The 12,162-nt window shown below is 41.4% G+C and overlaps 1 protein-coding gene across 1 annotated transcript; it reads left to right on the plus strand.

Annotated features, from left to right (window-relative positions):
• Positions 1-341: 341 nt before the first annotated feature.
• Positions 342-9,626, plus strand: LOC118417561 (G-protein coupled receptor 54-like). Its single transcript, XM_035823155.1, has 6 exons — positions 342-716; positions 4,595-4,730; positions 7,101-7,351; positions 8,388-8,522; positions 9,002-9,328; positions 9,615-9,626. Exons 1-6 carry the CDS (start codon positions 411-413, stop codon positions 9,624-9,626), a joined length of 1,167 nt encoding a protein of 388 aa, XP_035679048.1. The 5' UTR covers positions 342-410.
• Positions 9,627-12,162: the final 2,536 nt, after the last annotated feature.

Consider the following 12,162-nt stretch of genomic DNA (forward strand, 5'->3'; position numbering starts at 1 on the left):
TGCTCTGTATTTGCTTTGACCTGATTACTAAGACTTTAATGCACCTGGTTGAAATACATACAGCTTCAAGCTCTGTTCAAAAAAGCCATCCTTGAAATTCAGGATGCTTAGATCGTTTTCATGCACGTACAAATGACACACTTTGGACGTATATGTAGAAGTACTTTTCTCGTGGGCGTGGGGGCTTAGAGTAGCTCAGTCTGGCGGAAACAGAGAAGTACGATCTGCAAGGTGCATACGTGAGACGTCGTTGGAGGTGTGACGTCACACATAAATCAACATTTCTGTAATAAAAGCAACCACCCTTCAGAATCATCAATTCGGCTTGACACGTTCTTAAAGTCAGCATCATCAGTCGACACCTTAGGTAGGGCCTCGCAGAAAAAGAGACACAAGCGAATGTTTTAAGTATGGGAGACGAGCAGGGCAACGATGGGGTGTCTGAGGACACGCTCCGAATGACCATGGACGCCTACGTGGCTCCCGTGCTGTTTTCCATCCCACTGCTCGTAGGGGCCACCGGCAACGCGCTGGTCATTTACGTGGTGGCTCGCTTCAGCGAGATGCGGACGGTGACCAACTACTACATAGTCAACCTGGCCATCACTGACCTGTCCTTTCTGCTGTGCTGTGTGCCATTCTCTGCAGCCAACTACGCCCTACCGTCTTGGATCTTCGGTAGAGTCCTCTGCAAGTTGATCAACTACCTCATGCAGGTAATCAGCATTGGTGTTTTCCTGCTTGTAACTGTTGGTTAACCCATCAAAAATAACACACAAGTTTAAAGTATAAATCTTTGGTGTAGGTGCCAATTAACAAACATGTATTATGATACTTAAAGTATAATGATACTTCAACTTATGATTTTTTTAGCATTTGGTTAGCTAATCCTGTCGGTGGTATACCTTGAATAAGGCCATAAGGAACAATGTTCACAGGATGGACAGCTTACGGCAACCGACCCACATCATTGGTCATAGACGTAACATATTGAGGGATGATAAGACGGCCCAGTAGAATCATGGCAAAATCATATGAAAAGACATCTTGGCAGCAAAATGTCCAGATACTACCTCATTGTGTCCAGTGATAACCTGGACCCGGTCTTGAAATTAACACATTATTGTCATCATTGAGAGATCACGAGTAATCAGTGGAAGATCTTGGAGATTATGGTGATCATTGAAACTTCATTGTGAAATCAATGGAAGAACTTGGAGATTATATTGTGACCATTAGTATACAATTGAGAGGTCAGTCAAAGCCCTTGGAGACAATTGTGACCATTGAAAGATGTTTGGGAGAGCAAGGGAGGGGCTAGGAGATGACTACCTTGTTGTGACATCTGCTAAACGTTCTTCTTTGTGCAAGATGTATGGAAAAACGTTAATTAGTATCCTGCAGTCTCGCAATACAAGTTGGATGTACACCTGACAAGTTTTTTTTGTTTGTTTTGTTTAAATCCAAGAGGTAATTGTTTGATTTGTTTGCTTGGATTTTATGATTGATTCTCTGATCCACACATATGCAGCTCTGGGCGCGTGTTGACACCTGTTGCTTTCATAATTTGTATGCAACGTTTAGATTTTCCCTCAGCCATGCTAGCGAAGGGGCTCTTTTCGAGCTATCACACCAGCATTTTTGATCCTGCAAATTACCGTATTTTCCTCGTCGTTTCCTGTTGCTTCAAGCCACGCACGTTCTGTTACAAAGTGAATGTTGCAATGGCTATAATCTGTGTAATGGGGTATGATGGCCTGAAAAGTATTGGCTTTGAAATGTTGCGTGCGGGTCCATATATAGAGACTCTCAGACGACACAAATTAGGTATTGATTCCCACCATAATTCGCTTTAAGTCATTTGAGGACACACGTTGTACATTTTTTTTTTTTTTTGCATTTGACTTGGTGTCCAGTACGGGTTGTGGGTTTCTTCCTATTAAGCGTTTTGGCAGAACCAAATTTGTAAACTCATCGTTTCTAGTGCTGAAATAAACCTCATCGCTTCTTGCCGATGTCAGATCATTCATATTCCACTCAGTTCAAGAAGTACTAGATCGGATTAGATGTGAGTGGTTCTGCAAATCGTGATGCACAGGTATATCGATATAATTCACTAAAGTAGAAACCTCGTGACGATGGTCAGATCAAAAACGAAATAAATGCTATCATGAACCATACGGTACCAGCATGGGAGTACTGTTATATAATTATATAATATATAGTTATATAAAATATAATTATAAACTTGCACACCGACTTTCTACTCTATTTTCTACGTTATAGGAAATTTGATTTTAAATGTCGCGTTATGTATTGATGATCAGAATTGATTCAATGGACCACCACAATCAGATCTTAACGCTATGGACCAATCCCCAAACCCGGCCCCCTGTTCGATCATGGTTCTATTTCAAACACCTCCGTCAAAAATAGCCATTTCTGTCCTGATGTGGCATTTTTGACGGAGGTGTTCAAGGGGAGGTGTTCGAAATAGTATAGCGGGTTCTATTTGTTCGATATGGCGTTCGACAGGGTCGGTCCATTCTACGCAACCTCTGTGTTTAACCTTTCCACACGTCCGTCCTTTGTGGTTGTAACCTTTTCACACTGAAGTTTGGTATACCGCCTTGGACCCATTATGTCAATGGAGAATCCAGTCAAATGCTAACAGGTTGAACTGCTGATGAGCTTTGTTTAAGGGCACCACCCTTGAAGCTTTGTCAACTTTGTTGCCAACGTGGCCTGTTACTGTCTGCTGTTGTGGATTTCATGCTCGAAAAGACCATCTCGCCCAACAGACTATTTCAGCTCTGAACCATGTAACATCACTCCACTGACGTGCTGTAATGCCTTGTCACAAAGGCAGACTTTGCTAAACTGTTGATCATTGCCCATCAGGGGCAGCCGGAATTTCATTTTGAAACGATTGATGTATGCAGCCCCAGTGCAAAAGGTAGTCTCATATGATGACAAAAATGATTAAAACATACAAGTCCAATGGCTACATATGTGGCATGTGGATTTCTTACACAACAACTTCCCACGTTCTTTGAACAAAGGGTCCATTGTATAAGGCATCACGTACACGTCAATGGATAGACAGATGTTGATCACGATTGATGTGTGGAATTAGAATTGAGACTTCTGACTGCAACAAATGGTTTCATGATCTCGGCTACATGTCATGTTCGTATGGTGTGTAGTGTACATGTATTGCTAAGCAAAGCTAATTCATGAGCGCTGTCAGGGTCCAAACAAGTAAGTGTAGTTTATGTGGCCGTCAACATGTTCTTAAGTGCCATTAAATGTAATGTATTACAAATGTAATAAACCCTTACGGCAGCTTCAGGTGGCCTATATACGGCTGAAAGCATTATGTCTTCTAACATCCGTTGTCTGGACATGCAGATATATCAAAGTTCTAAAGTCTTTATACTCTCTCCCGCCCTAAAAGCTGACGATGAAGTAATCCTATGGACAGAATAGAAAAGTTTATAGATGCGTTGAATGGGAGTGTTTATCAAATCAAAAGCGATGGCTGTCAGAGCGCTCTCAACATCTCAGACAAAAAGTATACGAATGCCTGGAATACCTCCTCGCTCTCCCTTCAAAACTCAAGACAGCATAAAGTTAGTGGCACTGAGGCAACTGTTGCGGTATTTCATTTCTCTTCGTCGTCAGAACGTTGTTGGCAGCATCATGCTGAAGTTAATCGCTTGTTTGATCATTACTGCCTCAGAGGAAATTGGCAGAAGCCCATGCAGGGAGGGAGTGTGGCACATAGCCAACACGTCATCGTGTAAAATGTTCAGCCCTTTACTAGTGAAAGTCATTTCATACGGATGATCCGGGACCCCTGGGCGACGACGAACCGACTCCAAGACTATAAAAATTCTACTTGATATAGTACAATTGTTGGACTGCTTGTAGGGGTATATTAATATTTGGATTTGCTGGCACACTCCAAGAAAACCCGCACGCAAACAACTTTGAAGGGTTCTACTGCAGTAACATTGCCGGGTCTTGTTGATGATGAGAATGTGGTACCGTGCCAGAAGCACAAAGAGAAATCCACCAGTTTTACCAGTTTCATACAGTAAAACGGCTCTGGTTCTCGCCGGTCCTTAGACAGAATATTGCAGAACAATTCAACCCCGTCCTTTGGGTTGAAGCGCGGTGAACAGCCTTACAAACATGGACATCATATTCTTACAAGCTAATTCTTTAAGTCTTAAGTCTTAACAGCCCCAAACTATAATGCAGTTACGTGTCCACTGACCTATGGCAATTGTTTCTATAGTTAGAACAGCATTGGTTTGTGAGCGACATATGACTTGAAATGAACTCAAATTGATGATATTCAGAAATAAATGAATGAACTCAAATCGAAATCAGCCTTTGTGTATTACCATACATTACCCTTTCAGAATCCTAATCAATTCAATGTTACGGCATTAGGCCCTGAGAAAGGTTGCTAAAAGTTCACCGAAACGTCGATAGAAATCCCTGGGAACCTAGTGCATTGATTTGCCAGGCGGACTAAACTACTTACGAGAATCAATATTCATTTGTTAATTGTGCTTGTTTGCAGGTAACAACACAGGCGACGTGCATCACGCTGTGCATCATGAGTGTGGACCGGTTTTGCGCCATCGTCTACCCGCTCCGATCTCTGCGCTTCCGGCGCAAGCGTGTGGCTGTCATTGTGAACGCCATCACTTGGCTGGGTACGTTACTACTACTAGCATTCCGATCGACCATGAGGTTTGATCTCAAGAACTAATCATATAAGGAAAGGGTAAGGCTAGGCGAGGTACGCTTGGGTTAGTTAAGGTGAATCACAATGCGGCAGCCTTGTTAACCTCCGTGACCCCGAAGTATATACAGCGTCTAATGATACGGTATGTTTGGCTCCGTCATACCTTTTAAGGTATGAAGAATAAAACGCCAATATGGTTATCAGGTGGATTTACCTTCGATCTAGAGGTGAGCGAGACGGTTTGGGGAACGATTTTATATGTAACATGTCTTTCCATTAAGACAACATTTTACAACCTTGAAGAAAGATGGAGGTCATTGTGTGCGCGTGAAAACCTTCCATTACAAGTGCCGAGACATGCAACAGAATTTATAAGGCGGTTAGGGTCGGACGGTCACACTTACTTAATAATTCACAACTAAAGTGAAGCAGTCCGGGAGAAGCAAATAGCTCACTAGTATGCTCTGGGCACGAGGGGCCGTTGGAATATATGCTGAACAAAACATTCAGTAAGAGCTTCAAGGGCAAACAATGACGGGTGGTTGGGAATGGAATGTCCTTGACTGTGGCAAAATACGTTGACATATTCTGTGGAATAATTATGACGCATGCTCTTTTTAGTGTTATGCGACGTTTTAGTATAGTAATTGATCAAGATGGTGCAATTTTGTCCTTGTAAAGATACTTTTTCGTATTGGACGTCACAAATGCACGGGTGAGCGAAAACGAATGGTCCAATCATTGCATGAAATCAATATGTTCTAAAAACTTCGTGGAGTAGGGCTGTTACCTTAAAAGCTGACGGTGGGCTGTGATGAATGTTGTTTCCTATGGAATCGCTAGCCGTGCACCTTTGGTAACCTTAGAGGTCGGGGTGGTCAAGCTAGAGAGAATTTGATTTAATGACTTTCCCGTTGGAGAAAGGATGATTTGTGTCTTTAAAGTACCATGCAACAAAACATGTTATTACCACATATTCTTCAGAATGATATTGATGTATTCTAGTAATGTGCCATGATATGATAAAAGGAAGATAAAGACTATCACACTAGCTTACATCGTTGATACATAAAGCGCCGCGAGCCATTCAGTAATTTTGTACCGTAACTGTAAAATTCTTTTATTCTAGTTTTGACGGCATTTCATTTGGAAATGTACATTATGTGTTACTGTGCAATCTACACTCTCTACGGTAAGCCGGATATTTCCCCCTATTACATCCTCTTAACTTCAACACATTTACATCAACGGGACCTGAACCCAACGGGTTATTTCACTGTTTGAAAACTACATTCGACAACAAAATTGCATTCGTTATCATTCATGAGTCCTAGTAAGATCACTTCCCGGAAACTATATTCCAATGATCCTATCATCCTTTTGGATTTTCATGAAAAGGAGAGTCTAATGCGGACACTGTGAAGAACAAGCTTATATGGCCATCTGTACCCAGAATGTGGAGTCATTTACTAGTAGGCAAACCTGCAAGATAGCGCAATTGAGCTAGCCTTAAAAATGTACATGTATGTTACTGAAAAGCTACTCTTTCACAATAAAGACAGATATGTTCGTGCAGATATTATATCACAATTTCTTTGACATTTTTCGACAAATACAACGAACACAGCGTAACGCCCCGTTCTGAGGACTGAACCATTCTAGTAGCGTCGAACAAGGTTGAGCAACAACGGCCGGCAACATATTTGCCAACTTCACTTTTGACTCAACTAAGCGGTTGTTGAGGACAGTTTTTCGGGTGGGACAGGCAAACTCTCTAATTCCATACAACTTTCTCACGCGGCGGCCATGATAGATCTAAATCGAGTTCAATGAGGCAAACAAAAGACTGTCCATCATAATAAGCAGTTCAACCAATGATAGCCGATCAATTAGGAAAGCGACCAATAAGAGATTTTGCTGCATGTCCGTCATCTATTTTCATTATTATGTTTTTATTTTGCATCTCTTAAGGGACTATGGGGTCAGTCTACACTACTCTAATTTGCTACATCTTTTGGTGCATAACACTAGTTATAATATTTGTTATTTGATCTTATATTGTGAAGATTTGTGTGGTTTGGGGGAAATCTAAATGGTAGCTGATTTTTGAGATAAGTTTTGTCTGTTTGCCTCATTGACCTCGTCTTCGAACTATCATGGCCGCCGCGTGAGAAAGGTGTATTGCAGCATCAAAGAAACTACAAAGAGAATTGTCCATGATTTTGTATAACATTGTTTTGTTACATATTTAGCAGTAACCTATACTTGGCTAAGTTCAGATAGTTTCTTATCGCGGCATGTAATTCATGATTATTTTTTTATGCTGTTGTTTGTCCAGTGTCCTTTCTGACCGCCATACCAGTCTGCATCTTTCACGACCTGACCCGGTTCAACTGGTACGGCTTCCGGACCTACTGCCGCCCGGCCTGGCCCAGCAAGGCGTGGGAGGATGGCTACATGATCTTCACCATCGCCTTCACCTACGTGCTGCCCCTCATCATCTGCTCGGTGACCTGCTCGCTGGTGGTGAAACGCCTACACAGCCGCTTCCGCAGGTCCGAGAGCCGGCCCCAGCACCATGAAGTTCAGGTCGGCTTGCTCTAAGGAATTTGATAATTTCCGTTCGATACATAAATTCAACCAAGCCCCCAAACGAACAATGAATGCCTTCAAGTACCAGAGTTACCAACCTAGGATTGATGTGTTCAAAATATCATAGGTGGAATTTGTTTTCACCAAGCACAGTAGAGGCATCTTCGTTGGATAATTTTAAAGAGTATTTTCAGATGGATGTGCAAAAGCTAGGTGTGACAGGTCGTTCAGTGTAATTTAACCAGCTGCTGCCGTGCCGCGTGCCTGCGAAGCTGGTCTGTTACGCCAAAGAGCGGTTATACCGGCAATATAGATACAGGTATAAGACAGAAGTTAAATGTCCATACTTTGCATGATGTACAAAATGACCAATAAACTGGTGGATGTGCCGACTGATAGGTATCTAATACCAGCTTAAAACAAGAACAACATCCTGGGAGGAGATAAACCATACTGTGTACAAATATGTAAATATATCAAAGAATGTTTAGACCTTAGAACCAATAGTGTAAATGACACGCTAGACTCAACATGTTGACCTATTCATATAGATATTCATATATGTAGGCAATGCATTTCTATGCACATGTCTGTTTATATATTGTATGTGTAGTTGTAATGAACCTTACGAAAGTCGATGTACTTTTGTTGTGTCAATAAAGATGTCTTTAACAACGTACTAGTAACCATCTCAAGTATCAATACGTCGGCCTAACAATCGCAGGCAATTACTCACTATAGCATATTCTACAAAAATTCTAATTCCTTCAAGGCTTTTCATACGTATGTAACATGTACTTTTACAACAACAAGAAAACTACAAGAGCCAAGAAAGCCTGCAGATCAAGCTGAAGATTTACTACTGACTTCAACTGCCGGACCTCTTGATGGCTGCATGCAGATATAGATACAAAACCAGTAGAGGATGAACATGTGTGTTCCCGAAAATTGTAATACTTCTATCAATTGCTTCTACATTGAAAAGAACACGCCGAAAGAAAGTTTTCAACACTTTCTTCTTTGTTTCCCACAGACCAGACGCATCACCCGGATGGTGGTGGGAGTAGTGATCGTGTTCCTGGTCTGTTGGCTGCCCAATCACGTCATCAACATGTGGCGTTACATCCACATCAAGAACAAGTTCTCACCGGCCTTGTACTATGGCAAGGTACGTCAGTCAATACGTTGACAGGCTCAGGTCCGAACTTGGTTGTTTCAGTGAGTGTATCTACTAATAAGGGTATTGAGTGAGTATACGAATGAATGGATGGATGGATGGATCAACGAAGTCAAACATATGTCATTTTCACACACTCCAGTCCTTTAAACATCGGGATATATAGCAAATGTTAATTGTCCGTTGCAGGGTGAAAATACAGAGAAAAATAGTTTGAGAGATCATATGGCAAAGTATAGACATAATATGCCCTTTGATTAGAATGTTGACGTTTTTGTCTTCATCAATTAGCTGCTAAAACGTGTACACGGTGACAGCAAGGTTATTGCCCGAAAAAGCAATTCTGCATGAAAAATGCGTTCAACACTAGTAGAAAAAGGTCAAGCGCAACGAGTCTCCCTGACCGTGAAGACACTCAAATCCCCACGTACGCATGGCTTCCGTTCATAAGAGATTCTGGTCCATTTCAGATGGTGGCCCTGTTTCTGATCTACTGCAACTGCGCCCTGAACCCATTCATCTACACACTGATCGGCGAGAACTTCCGCAACTGCCTGAAGCAGATCGTTTCACGGACCAGCAGCAACAGCAGCAGCCAGAGCACCAAGCTCAGCCACCCTGGCTTCGGCTTCCGAAAAAGCAACGAGAGCGCGAAGGACCTCAAGAACATCGACGCCTCCCCGAACGATCGCATCGTACCCGATCCACCAGCTGCCCCGAAAGAAGTGGTCGTTGACGTGGAGCTAAATCCGTGTGCTCTGAAGAGAGAGGAGGTCAACAGTGAGCTCTCCACAAAGGTTTGTCATCTATGTTTCTATATCCAATAGTCTTCCGATGATATCTTTCAGTCTCTTGTGTATCATTTCTTTTGCATAAGTAGTGAATCATATAGAAGAAGTCGAAAGATTGTTTTGGGTATTCAGTAGTGTTCGAATATGAATATTGTTGACGTATCCACTGTCAATCTCTGAATAACGTTTTTTTCTATCATGAACTCATCGTTAACTTAACTGTGTAGTTAACCTGGATCTTCAAGCGAATTAAACATATTAACATATCATGTCTTTGTGTTTCCTGTTCCAGGAGACTGAATGAATGGTGAGCATCCAGAGGAACTATTGATGGGGGACAGACGTATGTATGGTCAACTGATGAAACTCAAGACTACTTCTTTTTTTAATTGAACGTTTTGTACCGAGAGTTTCATTCTTGTACATTCAAAGTGATTCTGGACCATCCGAAGGTCCCGTCCGAAAGTACTTTTTAGGTGCGTCTCACACCAGTATGTATAATCGCCTGTTTTTTAGGAACGTAACATGGTACAGAAAGCTTCTTCAATGAAAAATCCTGCAAAAAAGAACAGAGTATGTGGGATACGTACAGGAACAAAATATGGCAGTTGACACAGAAACATGAAAGTATGTGAGACATTATCATAGTCTGTGGATATGTGAGTTTATTAGATAATTAAAGTACTAAAAACGTCGAAGATGATGATGAGCTCCTTTTGCCATCCCAGTCTTGCAAAAATGTTGTCGAAATCATTTCCTGACTTGTAGTGGCATGTACAACGCATCACAGTGTAAAGAAACAGTATCTACAATCGAATGTGCCAACTAGTAGATACATGGTCTTTGTGAAGTAGTTGGATGTAAAGTGATACTTGTTAAATCTTAAATTGGGAAATGTCTAAATGGATTGAATTTGTATTCAAGTTGGTGATTTCTTAACTGATGATAATCAAGCATTCTTCATGGACTAGTTAGAGATATGACATCTGGTTGTCAACATGTATGTTGCAATGGTTTAGTGACCAAATCTCACTATTGCCTAAAAGCACGAGTATCACCAAATGTGCACTTGAAGTTTGTTACAAAATCTCGATAAAACCGATGTTTTGATAACGACATTTTAAAAGCATTGCCGCAGCTAATACAATTTCAATTGATATGAGAATATTGGAATGAATATATGGTATATGCAATCCTATCCTTTTAGATATAGAGAATGCTGCCTTCGTATATCAAATCCAGACAAAATCGTTTAACTTTAAATGAAGAGAAAAAGAGTACTAGTAAAAGTGGCAGAAGAAAACTTAGTAACGTGAAGAATAATCTCATTGTCAAATACATTTTGATATTCATGAATGTGGTTAATATTTTGTCTTGTCTATAATGGTGTGATCTTTCAGGTAGCCTTGATGGTTATTAGATGTTCATATATATGTCACCGGTTCCCGGGTTGACTTTAATTCCAAGTTGGTTTGCTTTTCAAATCCCGGGCCCAGTATGGCCCAAATATAGCCTGTAAGCTACAAGGCGTGCTACGGGGTCATGTGGGGTCACAACCGAAAGCTAAAAAAGCATTAGGCCTAGGTCCCAATTCCCAAACCGGGGCCCCGGGTGGGTATAGTAGCTTTCGGAAACGAAAAATATCATAAGAAAGTCAACAAAACACACAGAACGTAAAAAAAAAAACATTTTCAGGAGCATAATTTGTGTATATTCCTTGGTAAACACTCCTTTTTCGATTGCGCAAACATCCCAGCCCGGCCCCGGGTAGGAAATGTGACCTAAGCCTAGCTAACTCGGCATGCCTGTTTCTTGGGTCTGCGCAGAGCACCGTGCTGTAGATAATTCCTATCATCCATTGTGTGTGCGTGCCGAAACGCCGGCTTGCGACGTCCATATAGACTTTTGATGTAGCTCAAATGATTGTGTTATTGTTACCTGGATAATGAAATCCACCAGTGCACCTATTCAAACTCGAGAGACTTATCATTACATCTCTACAATCCCTAGCAAGTTATGCCTATTCATTCAGTATATGTACTTTCTTGGATGGACCTAATCCTATTCGGTGACTGTTTATACACCAATAAATAAATCCTTTTGTGCGATAATAGTGCCTTGTGTTTCTTTATAGGATAGTTTTTATCCACTTTTATTTCTTGCATGGAAGGATGTGAGCCTGTCTGAAACTTGTTTAAGTGGAAAATAGCTGACTGTCGTAACGTACTATATACGAGGGACATTCAATAAGTAATGCCCCTGACCCACTTCCAGTTGTCTGATCTAGATGAAATTTTGCATGTGTAATAAGTCATAACTTTATGGGTTATGTTGCAAAAAACAGCTCTGAACTAATTGTGGTTACTGATTTACTGGTGTTTGGACTGAGTCAGGTGTGAAATGGACCAGGTGTGAAATGGAGCAAGTTGAGTGTCGCGCAGTGATCCGGTTTTTGTATTTGAAAGGACGCACACCAAAGGGGACTTTTGATGAAATGAAAAAAAAAAACTTATGGTGATGATGCCCCATCATATGACCTTGTAAAACGCTGGCATCCTGAATTCAAACAAGGTCGGAAGTCTGTGGAAACAGCTCCCAGACCTGGTCGTCCCTCTTCTGCCATTGATGAGGCATCTGTCGGAGGACCAACTTGGGATGTCCTACAAGAACGGTGTCCAGAGCTACATCAAATGATGGGAGAAATGCAAAACTCTGGGTGGTTCCTATAAAGAGAAAGACTAATAACTGTGCCAAGTTTCCTGCTATGGGAAATGGGTCAGGGACATTACTTATTGAATGCCCCTCGTAGAATACCGGTAGCTAAACTTTGTGCATACTTC

The sequence above is a fragment of the Branchiostoma floridae genome, chromosome 6 (assembly GCF_000003815.2).
Source record: "Branchiostoma floridae strain S238N-H82 chromosome 6, Bfl_VNyyK, whole genome shotgun sequence".
In the NCBI taxonomy this organism is placed as follows: Eukaryota; Metazoa; Chordata; class Leptocardii; order Amphioxiformes; family Branchiostomatidae; genus Branchiostoma; species Branchiostoma floridae.